Source organism: Cebidichthys violaceus, unplaced genomic scaffold (genome assembly GCF_023349555.1).
Source record: "Cebidichthys violaceus isolate CVI_PGR_0920_01 unplaced genomic scaffold, fCebVio1.0.p SCAF_1, whole genome shotgun sequence".
NCBI classification, from domain to species: Eukaryota; Metazoa; Chordata; class Actinopteri; order Perciformes; family Stichaeidae; genus Cebidichthys; species Cebidichthys violaceus.
Window position 1 is genome coordinate 1,295,217 of NW_027176262.1, and position 17,500 is coordinate 1,312,716.

Sequence of the window (17,500 nt, forward strand, 5' to 3'; positions counted from 1 at the left end):
ACTCAACATTGATCTGTTTACAAGGGTTACCTATAATACTGCCGTAATGCCTCCTACAATACTGCCGTAATACTTCCTACATCTACTGCCATAATACTTCCTATAATACTGCCATAATACTTACTATAACAATGCTGTAATAATCTTGTAGTACTTTCTATGATACTCCTGAACTTTTTTATATAATATTGATGTATTTCATGTAATACTTCCTGTAGTACTTCCTATGTTACTACTGTACTTTTTACTGTAATACTGCTGTAATACTTTCTGTAATACTCCTGTAATAGTCTTGTAGTACTTTCTATGATACTCGTGTACTCTTTCCTATGATATTGCTGTAATACCTCCTATAACACTACAGTACTTTCCCCCTGTAATACTTGTGTAGTACTTCTCATGATACTCCTGGACTTTCTCCTTTAATAGTCTTGTAGTACTTTATATGATACTCTTGTACTTTTCCCCCTGTAATACTGCTGTAGTACTTCTGGTAATACTCTCTGTAATACTGCTGTAGTACTTCTGATAATACTCCCTGTTAATACTGCTGTAGTACTTCTGGTAATACTCCCTGTAATACTGCTGTAGTACTTCTGGTAATACTCTCTGTAATAGCTGCTTAGTACTTCTGGTAATACTCCCTGTAATACTGCTGTAGTACTTCTGGTAATACTCCCTGTAATACTGCTGTAGTACTTCTGATAATACTCCCTGTAATACTGCTGTAGTACTTCTGGTAATACTCTCTGTAATACTGCTGTAGTACTTCTGGTAATACTCTCTGTAATACTGCTGTAGTACTTCTTGTAATACTCTCTGTAATACTGCTGTAGTACTTCTGGTAATACTGCTGTAGTACTTCTGGTAATACTCCCTGTAGTACTTCTGGTAATACTCCCTGTAGTACTTCTGGTAATACTCCCTGTAATACTGCTGTAGTACTTCTGGTAATACTCCCTGTAGTACTTCTGGTAATACTCCCTGTAATACTGCTGTAGTACTTCTGGTAATACTCCCTGTAATACTGCTGTAGTACTTCTGGTAATACTCCCTGTCCTACGTCTTAATAACACGTCCAGTACCATCTCCACGGTTCTGGTCCAGTCTCACCGGTCTATGAAGCTGAAACTAACCCTGGTTCAGGTCTCAGATCCCGGCATTGAGCCATGCATGAGTACCGGTTAGCATTAGCCATGTTAGCTCTTTAGCTCTTTGGAGCTCAGAGCGGCGGCTGCCCGACTAACTTCCGTACTAACAGACCGATTAACGGCTCCCCCAGCCAGACAGACACCGATTCCATCCCCGCTAACAGCCGCTCTGTCCCCCGCTACTCACCGGTGATGTAGTCGAAAACCTCCGTGTCTATCTCTGGAAACTCGCTCTTCAGGATGTCCACGTACGTCGCCATGATACCCGGCCCTGGACAGTACTGTCACGGACGCGCATGCGTCAATATGCCGACAGCGCCGGCCGGGGATTCTGGGGGATGACGTTTTATCGCGTCAGTTGAATAATTGACGTCAGGTGATAAATACTACAAATGAGGCAAAAAAGAAAGAATTGTGTTGTTTTGTTCTGTTATCATAATGAATATAAATATCTAAATTTAATATAACAAGATAGAATATAATATAACATAATAACAATATAATATAATGCAATAGAATAAAAATAGAATAGAATTAGAATATAATAAAATATAATGCAATATAATACTAATATATAAATAAACTACTGTATTAATGTGTTATTGTGTATTCAGAACACTATCACAGTACACAGAGTATTAGTACAATAATACTGTCAGTTCTAGTACACAAAGTATTATTGTACTAATGTGCATACAGTATTGTTGTTCATACATTACTAGTAATAGTACATAGTGTAGTATTATTGTACTGTATGTAACATTACTAATATTGTATTGTACTACAGTATGTATATCATAGTACAAAGAGTATTAGTACAATACTGTATGCACAACAATATTGTGTGTACTAGTTCAATAATGCAGTACGTTATATATTTATATTCTAATGTAAGAACTATAGTACTGTCAGTACTTTGTGTACTATATTACTGTCAGTACACAAAGTATTATTGTACTACAGTATGTATATTATAGTACATGCACTTTGTAATTGCACTGCATGTACTACAATACAAGTAGTATTGATGTAGTACTGCACGCAATACTACAGTACACACAGTATTGTGTACACGCAGTATTGTCCTCTCCCATCGGAGCGCCGCTCTGCGCATGCGCCCCTCTGAAGTTTAGGGTGGGAGTTAGCCTGTTAGCATTGAGAGCTAACCAGCCGGAGTGTGTAATGGCGGCCTCAGTGTTGCTGGGCTCGATGGACAACGTCGGAGTCAACTTCACGGTTAGCGGGGGCGGCGGTACCGGGAGTGTTTTAGGCGGGAATCATCATCATAATAATAGCGGACCGGGACCCGCTCCATGGAACCGGTCTCTGGACCGAGCTCTGGACGAAGCCTCGACCACCGGGAGCCTGAACCTCAGCGCCCGGAAGATGAAGGAGTTCCCCCGGAGCGCCGCTAACAACCACGACCTGACGGACACGACCAGGGCCGGTGAGTGGGACCCGGAGAACCCTGGGGGGTTGTGGGTAATCGGTTAAAGTTAACTTAAGAGGCCGTTTCTATGGACTTTAACGGCTGTGGAGAGAGGAGTTTGTCATAACACCGTCCCATCCGGACGGTGTTATGACAAACTTTGTGACCCATAAACTACGTTCCTCTGTCGTGATTCCCCGGTCTCTATATTGTCATATCACGGTAAAAACACCACTCACAACCGTAACAGACCAACATATAACCCCACTCATCTATACACAGAGGTTTCTATAGACCTTTTTAACCATTTTAAATTATAAAAAGCATTAACGTTGTCATGAACCCAAAATACCGTCAGCTAACTTTAGCTAGTTATCGTTAGCTCGTAGCACGGTTACATTACCACTATGTCGCCTCGTTAACTTGTTTTAAAGTGTTTTGCTGATTAAACTATATATATTTATTTGGTTTTCCTTTGCTGAACTGATGGAGAGAGAGAGGGGGGTGAAGGGTAACAACTTGTGTCATTACACCTGTGAGGTTCAATGGTGTTGGTGTATGTAGCATGCTAACAGCAGTGCATGCTGGGTTGTTTAGTTAAAGTTACCGGACCTTCCGGTTTCGGGGTTCCGTTGAACTGTAACGAGCCTCACCCCGAGTCTGTGACGTCGGTCTGAAGAAGGTGAAAACACACCTGGAGGTTTGTTCTGATTGGATAATGAGCGGCTCCGCCCACCTGAGGCTGACGGGCGTGAAGAAACAAAACAAGCAGAACAGAGCAGGTTATCTGTCTGTCTGTCTGTCTGTCTGTCTGTCTGTGTGTCTCTCTGTCTGTCTCTCTGTCTGTGTGTCTGTCTGTCTTTGTGTCTGTCTGTCTTTGTGTCTGTCTGTCTCTCTGTCTGTCTGTCTGTCTGTCTGTCTGTCTGGCTGTGTGTCTCTCTGTGTGTCTGTCTGTCTCTCTGTGTGTCTGTCTGGCTGTGTGTGTGAGACTGATCACAAGCTGCTGAACAACAGGAAGTAAAGGTTACCATGGTGATGTGTACTTCCTGTCGATCCCCTCACAGCTGTACTGCTAAATATAGATACTAGTACTGAGTGTACTTTATGTGGTACTGTGTGTGGTACTTTATGTTGTACTGTGTGTGGTACTTTATGTTGTACTGTGTGTGGTACTTTATGTGGTACTGTGTGTGGTACTGTGTGTGGTACTTTATGTGGTACTGTGTGTGGTACTGTGTGTGGTGTGGGGTGACTATGGCTAAGTGGAGAGCAGGGCCGTCTTCAATCAGAGGGTCAGTGGTTCGATCCCCGGCTCCTGCTCCGCTATTCTCATGTCAATGTGTCCTTGAGCAAGACGCTTAACCCCAAAATGTCTCCCGTAGCTGCGTCTACGGTAGATAGATACTGAATTGTAAGTCGCTTTGGATAAAAGCATCTACTAAATGACCGTAATGTAATGGTACTTTATGTGGTACTCAGCTGGTGAGGTCATAGCATCCTGTGTCACCATGACAACCACACAGAGTGATGTGATTGGAGGAGAGAGAGAATGTTAGAAGTTCTATTTACAGACTCAGTCTCACACACACACACACACAGAATGATGGTCCATTTAGAGTCAAACAGACCATAAAGCAGGGGATGCTTCAGGGCGGGGCTACACGCTGATTGACAGGTCTCTACCAGAGACGTATAGTAAAGTGTTTGTTACATGTGGTGTAATATAACCTGAAGTGTGTGTGTGTGTGTGTGTGTGTGTGTCTCTCTCTCTCTCTCTCTCTCTCTCTCTCTCCAGACTTGTCCCGTAACCGTCTCTCTGAACTTCCTCTGGACGTCTGTGTCTTGGTGTCTCTGGAGAGTCTGAACCTTTATCAGAACTGTCTGAGGTCTCTACCTGAGAGTCTGCTCAACCTGCAGGCCCTCACCTACCTGAACCTCAGGTAACACACACACACACACACACACACACACACACACACCTACCTGAACCTCAGGTAACACACACACACACACACACACACACACACACACACACACCTACCTGAACCTCAGGTAACACACACACACACACACACACCCCTACCTGAACCTCAGGTAACACACACACACACACACACACACACCTACCTGAACCTCAGGTAACACACACACACACACCCCTACCTGAACCTGTGTGTATGTGTGTGTGTGTGTGTGTGTGTCCTGTTCTTCAGGACCAGAGGTGTTCACCTTGTTCTACACTGTGTGTCACTACTGTCACACTACTGTGTCACTACTGTGTCACTACTGTCACACTACTGTCACACTACTGTGTCACTACTGTGTCACTACTGTGTCACTACTGTCGCACTACTGTCGCACTGCTGTCACACTACTGTGTCACTACTGTCAGACTACTGTCAGACTACTGTGTCACTACTGTGTCACTACTGTGTCACTACTGTGTCACTACTGTCACACTACTGTGTCACTACTGTGTCACTACTGTCACACTACTGTGTCACTACTGTGTCACTACTGTCACACTACTGTGTCACTACTGTGTCACTACTGTCGCACTGCTGTCACACTACTGTGTCACTACTGTCAGACTACTGTCAGACTACTGTGTCACTACTGTGTCACTACTGTCACACTACTGTGTCACTACTGTGTCACTACTGTCACACTACTGTGTCACTACTGTGTCACTACTGTCGCACTGCTGTCACACTACTGTGTCACTACTGTCAGACTACTGTCAGACTACTGTGTCACTACTGTGTCACTACTGTCACACTACTGTGTCACTACTGTGTCACTACTGTCACACTACTTCAGACCCTCTGAACATGTGATGTTGTGTAGAAGTGTCTGTGGTTCATAAACACTTATTGTGATGTTTTAGTATCTTCAGCCACATGTTGACTTTAAATCACTGAGTCACAGTCCGACTACTGAGGACCTGACTGTATGTGCACATGTATTTATATATTTATAAATGTATATATATAGCTAAGTCTGTTCATTTAATCAAAGTATCTCCATTAAAATGAACATATACTGAACAACACTGTCTCTCTGTCTCTCTCTCTCCCTGTCTCCAGTCGTAACCAGCTGTCTGTCCTCCCTGTGGTGGTCTGTACTCTTCCTCTGAAGGTTCTGATCGCCTGTAACAATAAACTGGTTTCTCTTCCTGAAGAAGTGGGTCAGCTGAGACACCTCATGGAGCTGGTGAGTTATTACCAGTTATTACCTGTTATTATCAAGTATGATCAGTTATTATCAGTTATTGATCAGATATTATTAATTATTACTAGTTGTTATCAGGTATTATCAGTTATTAATGATCAGTTATTATTAATTATTACTAGGTATTGATCAGTTATTAATGATCAGAGTTATTGATCAGTTATTGATCAGGTATTGATGGTTGTGTGGACGTCCTCCTGCAGGACGTGAGCTGTAATGAGATCCAGACTCTACCGTGTCAGGTGGGTCAGCTGGAGGCTCTACGAGACCTGAACATCAGGAGGAACCACCTGGTGCGGCTGCCTCCAGGTACACACACGCACACAGTCAGTACATGTGTGTGTGTGTGTGTGTGTGTGTGTGTGTGTGTGTGTGTGTGTGTGTGTGTATTAGTACCACAGTACGATAAAGACCTGTGTACTTGTGTCCAGAGCTGGCAGACCTCCCTCTGGTCCGTCTGGACTTCTCCTGTAACAAAGTGACCTCCATCCCCGTCTGTTACCGACAGCTCTCTCAGCTACAGACCATCGTGCTCGACAACAACCCTCTGCAGACCCCACCTGCACAGGTACACACAGGAAGTGGCATCACTCATGGCCAGCTAGAGCTGAGTGTGTTTGTATTTCATGAGAATGAGAGTGTTTCCTCTGTGTGTGTGTGTGTGTGTGTGTGTGTGTGTGTGTGTGTGTGTGTGTGTGTGTGTGTAGATTTGTATTAAAGGGAAGGTCCACATATTTAAGTATCTGAACCTGGAGGCCAGTAAGACGACCCCTGACCTCCCAGACTACGACAGACGACCTCTGACCTTCAGCTCCTGGTCAGTTCATTATGTTTTAAATGATAAAAACTGTGTAATCATCTTTTTATCTATAGAGACAAGAAAACTTAAACTTAAGCCAAGTCTGCCACTGACTCTAACCTTCACAATAAAAGCCCAGTCTGCCACGGACTGTAACCTTCACAATGAAAGCCCAGTCTTCCACTAACTGTAACCTTCACAATAAAAGCCCAGTCTTCCACTAACTGTAACCGTCACAATAAAAGCCCAGTCTTCCACTAACTGTAACCTTCACAATAAAAGACCAGTCTTCCTTTAACTGTAACCGTCACAATAAAAGCCCAGTCTTCCACTAACTGTAACCTTCACAATAAAAGCCCAGTCTTCCTTTAACTGTAACCTTCACAATAAAAGCCCAGTCTTCCTTTAACTGTAACCTTCACAATAAAAGCCCAGTATTCCTTTAACTGTAACCGTCACAATAAAAGCCCAGTCTTCCACTAACTGTAACCTTCACAATAAAAGCCCAGTATTCCTTTAACCTTCACAATAAAAGCCTAGTCTTCCTTTAACTGTAACCTTCACCATAAAAGACCAGTCTTCCTTTAACTGTAACCGTCACAATAAAAGCCCAGTCTTCCACTAACTGTAACCTTCACAATTAAAGCCCAGTATTCCTTTAACTGTAACCTTCACAATAAAAGCCCAGTCTTCCTTTAACTGTAACCTTCACAATAAAAGCCCAGTATTCCTTTAACTGTAACCTTCACAATAAAAGCCCAGTCTTCCTTTAACTGTAACCTTCACAATAAAAGCCCATTCTTCCTTTAACTGTAACCTTCACAATAAAAGCCCAGTATGCCTTTAACTGTAACCTTCACAATAAAAGCCCAGTCTGGAGGGATGTTGTCTGACTAAATGTCTGTGTATCAGTGTTGATGAGCTGTACCCCGGCCGTCCATACGGAGCGCTGGACTCTGGCTTCAACAGCGTCGACAGCGGAGACAAGAGATGGTCGGGGAACGAGGTCAGACACACACACACACACACACACACACATATGTCCTGTCCTCTGTTTCCTGTCTGTGAGTGAGCTCACTTCCTGTCTGTGTGTCTAGCCTACAGAGGAGCTTTCAGAGCTGCCGCTCAGAGTGGCCGAGATCAGCAGAGACCAGAGACACCGAGGAGGAGGAGGAGGAGGAGGAGGAGGAGGAGGAGGAGCTCTGCTGGCTAACGGCACACGTGAGTTTATCACATTCAGAAAATGACAGATTATCATTGATGAAAATTAGATTATTCAAAGAAAATTGGAAAATTTTTGTGACGGAGTCTCTGTCTCTCTCTCTGTCTGTCTCTCTCTCTGTCTCCCCCAGATGTGGAGTTGGAGCAGATTGACTTCATAGACAGCTGTGTGGTGGAGGAAGAGGAGGAGGAGGGAAGGAGTCGAGTAGGACGAGGAGGAGGAGGCAGGGACAGCGTCAGCCTGAGCTCTCAGTTCATGGCCTACATCGAGAGACGCATCACCAGAGAGGTAGGAGCTCCGCCCACTGAGGTCACACAGCTTCATGTTAAAGAGACAAGTTCTTCTCAGTCGTTGTTTTACTACAGTAGATGGAGCAGAGCAGCGTATTCCACACACTACAATAATCAATATCAGTGATGTTTACAGTATTTCACCACAAACATGAACTCTGTGTGACTTCCTGTCTGTGTGTCCAGGGTTCTCCTGTGAAAACCAACTCGAGGACAGAAGACACGAGGAGACACAACAGGTGCATTAATGCAACTCTTTGTGTGGTATATAGAATAAGAAATAACATGCTGGCTGTAAACCAACTCTGAGCTGTCTCACATCCTGTCTGTCTCTCTGTCTGTCCTGTAGGAGTGTGGTCGATGGTGTCACGGCGCCTTCTAGTGCCCAGAGCCAGGTAACACCTCAAATCAGTTGGTTCATGTTTGACCATCAACTACAAATCTCAGCTACTCATGTCTGTCTGTCTGTCTGTCTGTCTGTCAGAGAGGAGGTGGTGTTGTAGCTACAGGGGGGGTGGAGAAGATGAGGAGGGAGGCTCAGCTCGCTGCTTTGAGGTACGACGAGGAGAGACACAAGAACCGATCTCTGCAAAGAGACTCCGTCACCAGCAACACTAAGGTACCAGTTTAACCAGTTACAGACTAGTTTAACCAGTCACTGACCAGTTACTGACCAGTTTAACCAGTTACTGATCAGTTTAACTAGTTACTGACCCGTTTAACTAGTTACTGACCAGTTTAACTAGTCACTGACCAGTTTAACCAGTCACTGACCAGTTTAACTAGTTACTGACCAGTTTAACCAGTCACTGACCAGTTTAACTAGTCACTGACCAGTTTAACCAGTCACTGACCAGTTTAACTAGTTACTGACCAGTTTAACCAGTCACTGACCAGTCACTGACCAGTTTAACCAGTCACTGACCAGTTTAACTAGTTACTGACCAGTTTAACCAGTTACGGACCAGTTTAACTAGTCACTGACCAGTTTAACCAGTCACTGACCAGTTTAACCAGTTACTGACCAGTCTAACCAGTCACTGACCAGTTTAACCAGTTACGGACCAGTTTAACCAGTCACTGACCAGTTTAACCAGTTACGGACCAGTTTAACTAGTCACTCACTAGGTTAACCAAATTAAACTACACTGCCTGCAGATGTTTCACAATAAGAGTTCTCCGGGGAAATGCTAATATAGAACTTATTCATCATCACATTAAACAACTGCCTCACAGTGAACATGAGGTCAGAAGGTTAAAGGTCATCTTCACTAACTGTCTTTGTTTTGGTTTTCAGCATAAAACAGCTCAAAGTCCAACAAAGTCCAGTCCAGACAGTGAGGTGAGACTACAGACATTACAACAGACACATACATCGCAACAGACATCACAGCAGACAGGCATCACAACAGACACGTACATCACAACAGACGTCGCAACAGACACAGACATCACAACAGACACGCACATCGTAACAGACATCGCAACAGACACAGACATCACAACAGACACGCACATCGTAACAGACACGTACATCACAACAGACACGTACATCGTAACAGACACGCACATCGTAACAGACATCTCAACAGACACGCACATCGTAAAAAGACATCTCAACAGACACGTACATCACAACAGACACGTACATCGTAACAGACTTGTACATCACAACAGACATCGCAACAGACACAGACATCACAACAGACACGTACATCGTAACAGACTCGTACATCACAACAGACATCGCAACAGACACAGACACAGACATCACAACAGACACAGACATTACAACAGACATCGCAACAGACACAGACATCACAACAGACACATACATCACAACGGACACGTACATCACAACGGACACGTACATCACAACGGACACGGACATCACAACGGACACAGACATCACAACAGACACGTACATCACAACAGACATCACAACAGACACTGACGTCATATGACCACATCACGTGACACGCTGCTTCAACAACTTCCTGCTTCATCATCCGACTGTATTCAGCTTTCTTTATCTTCTTAGAAACGTTGTTTATGTTTATTGTGTCATGTGTCTGCTTACATGTTGTAAACTAGTTCTACCGATTCTCCACTGTGTTCAATAAACCTGATCCAGGATCAGTCATACCAGGGCTCGACCTGTAACATTGAACGGCAATAAAACTTTAATGACTGCACGCTTTATGTTGCACACACGGATCTTGTTAAACCGCCTTGACAACAAAAACATTTTTCGTTCTGGTTAAAAAAGAGAACTTATTTTATTCTCATCTGTCAGAATCAGATTGGTTGTGGTTGTTAAATCGATGTTTTAGCACCCCCCCCCCCCCCCCCCCCCTCCACACATGTTCACCCTCACCTCGTGTCTGTATGTCCATGTGTGTTCAGAATGTCTACCCCTCCAGACGCTCCACCCACACAGATGACTCCGCCCTCTTCATGGTAAGAATTTGGCCACGCCCCCCCAAAATCTACTAACAACAAAAGATTAAAAGAAAATCGGAACAAGCTGGCGTGAATCATTCGGATTTATGAATCGTCAGCACAGGAAACTGTACATAGCATTTCCTGTAGCTGTTTCACAATAAAAGCCTCTGGAAAGCTTTAAAAAGTGACTTCCATTTTAGATTAACCCCCCTCACATATCAGAATAAAGACATTTACAAACAGGTAGTAGAAATATGACAAAGGTACAGACGTGTAGTAGAAGTATGACAAAGGTACAAACGGGTAGTAGAAGTATGACAAAGGTACAAACGAGTAGTAGAAGTATGACAAAGGTACAGACGTGTAGTAGAAGTAGGACAAAGGTACAGGCGTGTAGTAGAAGTATGACAAAGGTACAGACGTGTAGTAGAAGTATGACAAAGGTACAGACGGGTAGTAGAAGTATGACAAAGGTACAGGCGTGTAGTAGAAGTAGGACAAAGGTACAGGCGTGTAGTAGAAGTATGACAAAGGTACAGGCGTGTAGTAGAAGTATGACAAAGGTACAGACGTGTAGTAGAAGTATGACAAAGGTACAGACGTGTAGTAGAAGTATGACAAAGGTACAGACGTGTAGTAGAAGTAGGACAAAGGTACAGACGTGTAGTAGAAGTATGACAAAGGTACAGACGTGTAGTAGAAGTAGGACAAAGGTACAGACGTGGAGTAGAAGTAGGACAAAGGTACAGACGTGGAGTAGAAGTAGGACGAAGGTACAGACGTGGAGTAGAAGTATGACGAAGGTACAGACGTGGAGTAGAAGTAGGACGAAGGTACAGACGTGGAGTAGAAGTAGGACAAAGGTACAGACGTGTAGTAGAAGTATGACAAAGGTACAGGCGTGTAGTAGAAGTAGGACAAAGGTACAAACGTGTAGTAGAAGTAGGACAAAGGTACAAACGTGTAGTAGAAGTAGGACAAAGGTACAGGCGTGCAGTAGAAGTAGGACAAAGGTACAAACGTGTAGTAGAAGTAGGACAAAGGCACAGACGTGTAGAAGAACTATGACAAAGGTGCAAACAAACACGTTTTCTACCACTTCCTTTCTTGTCACTTTAATTGATTAGCAATAACTACTTAACAGTTCAGGTACATTCGAGACACCGTGGACACGTCTGCAGTGTGATGACATCACCGTAAACACTGATCTGACAGAATCTACATAAATGTGAATGATTTTGATCAGCATGTTTCCTCTGTAGTCTAACCTCCACACCTCACTCATCCATCTGCATCCTGTCACCATCACAATATTCACCTCCTGTGTTTGTCTGTAGTTTACTTAGGATCTGTAACAGGCAGCTTTCTGCCTGTCTGTCCACCTGTCTGTCTGTCCACCTGTCTATATAGATTGTAATCTAAATTTTGATATTTAAAAAATATGAAACGTTTCGATATTAATGGTAACAATTAGTTTCTATTCTAAATGAAATTTCGTCATTATTAATACAATCATGATATAAAAACTAAATCTGCTTCTTCTTCTTCTTCTTTCAATCCTTCATGTTTTATTCTTCCTGTTATCAACTTTGATTTTCTTCATTTTTGTTCTTTTGTATTTTTATATTTGTCTTTTCTTCACTTTATCTTTAGTTTGCTCCTCCTATTTTACCTCTGTCTGTCTCTCTGTCCCTCTGTGTCTCTGTCTGTCTGTCTGTGTGTCTCAGTGTGTGCTGGTGTTTGAGACAGACTTTAACACCAACACTATAAAGAGATGTCCTTGCTCACACAGACAGGTTTGTGTCTTCAGTGTGTCAGCACTATTTATGTCACAGCGTAGATTTGTCTTATTTAGAAGTTTCTCTTAAGAAAAGATGAATGGATTATGGAGAATAAGTCACATGACTGATCAGCTGTTTCTGCAGATATGTATTATCTATTTAAAGTGAAGACGGCTCTCCATCTGTTTCTTCTTCTGCTCTCTGTTTACTGGTAGATAACAGACGTTCATAAAGCCTACAGCGCCACCTTCTGACCAAACTATGCAGACAGTTTATTTTAACGAGCTCCTCGTAGAGACATGAACACAACACAGATGTCTGAGCTCTGTTTGTTTGTATTTAAACCTTCATCTGTTATTTCTGCCACCTTCTATGTTTGTCTCTCTGTCTCTCTCTCCGTCTGTCTGTATCTGTCTCTCTCTCTGTCTGTCTGTCTGTGTCTGTCTGTCAGTCTTTGACTGCAGTGTCTGTAGACGGCTGTCGTTCTCACGCTTCTGATAGCTCCACCTCCTGTCTGCTGCAGGTACTGCAACCTGCATGCTGTCTGTCTGTCTGACTATGTGCATGGCACACTGTCTAACAAAGTTCTGTGCTGTGATGATATTCTCTGTATTCATGAATCATGACTTCCATAATGTCCTGTGTTGTGTCTCTTTAGGGGGAGGACAGAGCCGCTCTGTCTCCAACAGGTAAGACAACACACAAATGACTCCGTCCACTTTTAATGAACCATTTCTATTTATTGATCAATTTGTTTTTCTTCTTTTCTTCTTCCAGCCAATCAGTCGCCTTCGTACCCCAGCTCAGGGGGCGTGGCCTCCGGTCGGACAGCAGGTCTGAGACCAGAGAGCTTCCTGTTTCGTCTCGGCCAGAAAGAAGAGAAGAGGAAAGGTGAGGTGTTCAGGTGCAGCCACTGAGAGGAGGCTAATGATCGAGGGATTGTCTCCACACGGCACTCAACATGGCCGAGCCGGCAGCTAACTGTTTACCTGAGGGGGAACCGGAGGATCAGGACCTCACTAACTAAGACCTTTAGTGTGTCAGATAGCAGAAGTAGGACAAAGGGACAAAAGGTATTACAAGTAGGAAAAAGGTACAAACACATAGTACAAGTAGGACAAAGGTACAAGCGCATAGTATAAGTTGGACAAAGGTACAAACGCGTAGGACAAAGGTACAAACGGGCAGTACAAGTAGGACAAAGGTTCAAACGGGCAGTACAAGTAGGACAAAGGTACAAACACGTAGTAGAAGTAGGACAAAGCTACAAACACGTAGTAGAAGTAGGACAAAGGTACAAACACATAGTACAAGTTGGACAAAGGTACAAACACATAGTGTGTGGTTCTTGTTATCACTTTAGACGAGCTGACTATATATCAGAATATGTGAAACGTGGTTTCATCTGGATCCATGGAGGACGCTCAGCCTCAGTTTGTGACTCCTGCCGTGTCCTCTGTGTCCTCAGGTGATGCTGCTCAGACGCAGGAGGAGACTCCTGCTGCTCCTCCTCTGGTTGGAGAAGATGCTGAGGTGGTGGAGCAGCTCAGGAAGGTGGGTACCTCGCAGTGAAACACCTTGTTTAGGTCTCCATGAGGAACCACTGGACCTTCACAGGGTTCATGAACTGATCCTGAGGATTAACGAAGATTCTTTACAACCTGTCAGGTCGTTGTTACAACTTGATCAGTTTAGAGTCAGCTTCCACTGACACCATGAAGAGTACTTTGTAAATACATTGAGTATTGCCCACACGTATGGTAGTACTATACATAATAATCACTAGTAATATGCTGGATATATATGCAGTATTACAGTACAGCTCTCTGTATATTTAGTGGTACATGGTCAGATGATTGAGGTTTATTTGTTCTGTCATATTTATCAGAGATGATTCAGTCTTTATTGATCTGTAGGAGGAAGGTTTGGATTCAACCAGCAGCTTAACAAATGTCTCTTTACCAAAGTCACATGGCAGACACTTATCTGTCTGTCTGTCTCTCTGTGTGTCTGTCTCTTATTCTGTCTGTCTGTCTGTCTGTCTGTCTCTCATTCTGTCTGTCTCTCTGTCCAGAATATCGAGGCTCGTCTGAAGGTGTCGTTGCCTAGCGACCTGGGAGCAGCTCTGACAGACGGGGTGGTTCTCTGTCATCTGGCCAATCACGTGAGACCTCGGTCCGTCCCCAGCATCCACGTCCCCTCCCCCGCTGTTGTGAGTATTATTATTGTTATTTCAGTGTGGCTGCCTTTGTGCTACAAAGCACACTGACTAATCCTGAGGGCTGAATAATATTCTTCTGGGCGAAAGTACAAAAGTTTGGCGCGCTTATCCTCATGCAGCGTTACCAACACCTGCGTAAAAAATACATCAAAACGTGCGGCCTGATCGGGAATGGTGTGCTAGGACTTTTCTTAGAGATTCGCCCAGCAGTTTTTCCGAAAGTCCAGAAAATCGGAGCAAGATTTCTCCATTGACTTGAATGGGGTTTCGTCGTGAAGAGAGCTAAAAAAAAACACTTAACTTTGGACCCATATTGACCAGCCATACTTTAACATAGAAAAATTATTAAAAGTTTAAAACGTAGACAAAATGATGGACATTATTGAGCCAAATGGACATTTTGACAGCTAGCACAGTTTTTATGAAGTCACAGATTAAGTTTCAGGAAAATTTTGTGTCCGTTTCATATTTTATAATGGGTGTGTATTGCATGGAATGTTCAGCTCTAGAGTGACGACATAACTGTCAGAGTGGAGCAGAGCAGGAAAATATTCTGTGATTTTTCCAAACAAGTTGCTCCAGCTCCCACAGTTTTTACTCATTATTCACCATTTTTGGCCAAAAAGCTTGAACATGTTGTGCTGGTTGCATTCAAGTGTCTTTGGAATCCAACAGATTTACACATTTGGCTCAAAGAGCTGCAGAGCGACATGAACTCCAACCGACTGCTCCATTAGACTCCATGTTAAATCTGACCACTCATTTCTCAAAGAAAGCAGACGGTACCAGTTTTGTATTTTGCTCTGTAGCTCACATTTTAAACACCACAAACATTAAAACCACATCTGAGCATTCAGCAGTCTTATCTCTTGTCTGTCTGTCTGTCTCTCTCTCTCTCTCTCTCTCTCTGTCTCTCTCTCTCTCTCTCACACACACAAGTCTGTCATTTAATAACCTCTGTGTATGTGTGTCAAACATGATTATGTCTCCACTTGAGAAATGTTCTAGTTGTTGTTGTTTTATTATCATCATTACTAAGGAGACATAGACCTGCTGTTAGTTACTATAATAACTCTGGTTCTACGTCTGTGTCCTGCAGCCTAAACTCACAATGGCCAAATGTCGACGAAACGTTGAGAACTTCCTGGATGCGTGTCGTAGGATCGGCGTTCCACAGGTAACACTCTCACACATGATTATACCTCACCTGTGATACCTGGTATTGATCTGATCAGACATTAGATACTCACATGTCAGTACTGAAGACACCTGGTACCTCGTTACAATGGATGGATGGACGGTGATGTCACAGGACACTTGTTTACCTCTTAAACTGATTCTTCTAAATTGATCAGGTGGGCGTGGCCTCACTCCAGGATCTGTGTGACATCACTGTCTGCTCCTCTGCTTCTCCTCAACTAACAGCTTTCTTTCTTTTCTTTCATCTTCCTCTCCTTTCATGAATCCTTTTTGTTTTTTATTATTCTGTCCATCTGTCCAAACATTTTGTCCTTCACCCCTCGACCCCATCAGGACCGTCTCTGTTCAGTGGGGGAGGTCCTGGAGGGGGACGGTGGTGGCGTTTACGGGACGGTGGGCGTGTTGCTCTCTATGGCTCCGCCCCCAACTAGCCCCTCCCCTCGAATCCAGCTGGCTGGCTTCGCCCTCTTCTACCTGTCCATTATGTCGGTGCTCTGTGCCCTCTATGTTCACCTGGCACCTCATGTTTGAACCCCACCGATGTCTAGCACCAGATGTCTCACCATAAACTACAGTATTACTTAGCATCCTGATGGACACTAGAGAGAATGCAGCTTTAACACTTGAAGCTCTTAACCGCACACATCCATGATGTCATTGTTCTCGTGACCATCAGACTCAGAAACACAAACCTTTCTCTGATGCTCGTGTGGGTCCAGGTCTTGGTGGCAGCAGACTGAAAAGTTGTGCAGATGTATTTCTCACTGGCTACATTCTCCAGCTCCTCTTGGAGGATCTGATGGGATACAGATCCCCTCCAGTAGACTCCTGGTCCACCCCAGAGTCTCTTTATGTGCCATGAATATCTCCATAAGGAGACATGAACTCAGTGTGGTTGATAGTATCCCTGATCTCAATCTTTTGATCAGTACTCACAAGGGTTAAGGTCCTGTAGAGGGATGAAGAGCTGACTCCTCCTCATAACAGTCCAGAACAAGGCCTGCATCACGGCCAAGCACCAATCTAATCCTTTTGTACTGATGGTAACGGATCATCTAAAACTCCAATCACTGGAGCCTTGAAAGTCCTTAAATCCCTGCTGTCTACCCTCCAGTGAACATCAGAGTGATGTCATCGGACCTGACAACTTAACTTTGACTTAAACACCAATGACTCGTGACCTCACTTGGACCATAGTCCTAACTTGGGATGTCTTGTTATCATCCCCAAACCTTCTTAACTCAACTGAACTTAACTTGACTTATCTGGGACTAGTTGGTCTTTATTTGGGACTTGTTGACGTTGACCGGGGACTAGTTGGTCTTTATTTGGGACTTGTTGACCGGGGACTAGTTGGTCTTTATTTGGGACTTGTTGACGTTGACCTTGTGGACCTCTGTTAACCTTCCTGAGGATCATGTGATTCTTCAGGTGGAGTTCAAACCTTTTTTCCTTCCTGTTGAAGCTCCGCCCCCTGAAGCTCCGCCCCCTGTGCCTTATGTTTGACTGGCTGTCTGAGTGTGTGTGTTTTTACTATTTGTAAAGGTCCCCCCCCCCCGTGCCTGTCTCACTTTGAACGTCTCCGGGCTCCTGTAGCGTTGACTGAATATCTGTTGAAGATGAATAAAGTGAAGTGAAGCTCCTGCTGTGTGTCTTTACCTGTTTACTGTAGAAGAAGAACACAACGACATGTTGGTGGTCGTCACATGATCTGTGGTCATGTGACGTCAC

General features: G+C 43.8%; 2 protein-coding genes across 5 annotated transcripts in view; one reads left to right on the top strand and one right to left on the bottom strand.

Annotated features, from left to right (window-relative positions):
* Positions 1-1,420, bottom strand: part of abcf3 (ATP-binding cassette, sub-family F (GCN20), member 3) — an 11,403-nt gene extending 9,983 nt beyond the window's left edge. The window contains 1 exon segment of the mRNA XM_068705212.1: positions 1,339-1,420. Within this exon segment, the coding sequence (XP_068561313.1) occupies positions 1,339-1,411 (73 nt within the window). The 5' untranslated portion in view covers positions 1,412-1,420.
* Positions 1,421-2,316: 896 nt separating this feature from the next.
* Positions 2,317-17,500, top strand: part of lrch3 (leucine-rich repeats and calponin homology (CH) domain containing 3) — a 17,764-nt gene continuing 2,580 nt past the window's right edge. The window contains exons 1-21 of one of the 4 annotated variants that reach the window (XM_068705224.1): positions 2,317-2,598; positions 4,376-4,520; positions 5,667-5,793; positions 6,015-6,120; positions 6,243-6,379; positions 6,519-6,628; positions 7,523-7,616; positions 7,708-7,831; positions 7,963-8,120; positions 8,309-8,361; positions 8,472-8,517; positions 8,607-8,741; positions 9,420-9,464; positions 12,295-12,363; positions 12,800-12,871; positions 13,007-13,037; positions 13,126-13,239; positions 13,817-13,902; positions 14,423-14,560; positions 15,669-15,746; positions 16,103-17,500. The exon at positions 16,103-17,500 is cut by the window's right edge and continues 276 nt beyond it. In XM_068705224.1, coding sequence (XP_068561325.1) covers positions 2,334-2,598; positions 4,376-4,520; positions 5,667-5,793; positions 6,015-6,120; positions 6,243-6,379; positions 6,519-6,628; positions 7,523-7,616; positions 7,708-7,831; positions 7,963-8,120; positions 8,309-8,361; positions 8,472-8,517; positions 8,607-8,741; positions 9,420-9,464; positions 12,295-12,363; positions 12,800-12,871; positions 13,007-13,037; positions 13,126-13,239; positions 13,817-13,902; positions 14,423-14,560; positions 15,669-15,746; positions 16,103-16,300 — 2,331 coding nt within the window. In that variant the 5' untranslated portion in view covers positions 2,317-2,333 and the 3' untranslated portion in view covers positions 16,301-17,500. Of the gene's footprint in view, positions 2,599-4,375; positions 4,521-5,666; positions 5,794-6,014; positions 6,121-6,242; positions 6,380-6,518; positions 6,629-7,522; positions 7,617-7,707; positions 7,832-7,962; positions 8,121-8,308; positions 8,362-8,471; positions 8,518-8,606; positions 8,742-9,419; positions 9,465-10,528; positions 10,583-12,294; positions 12,364-12,799; positions 12,872-13,006; positions 13,038-13,125; positions 13,240-13,816; positions 13,903-14,422; positions 14,561-15,668; positions 15,747-16,102 lie in introns of all 4 variants that reach the window. The other 3 variants (XM_068705234.1, XM_068705239.1, XM_068705247.1) reach the window with 3 other exon arrangements.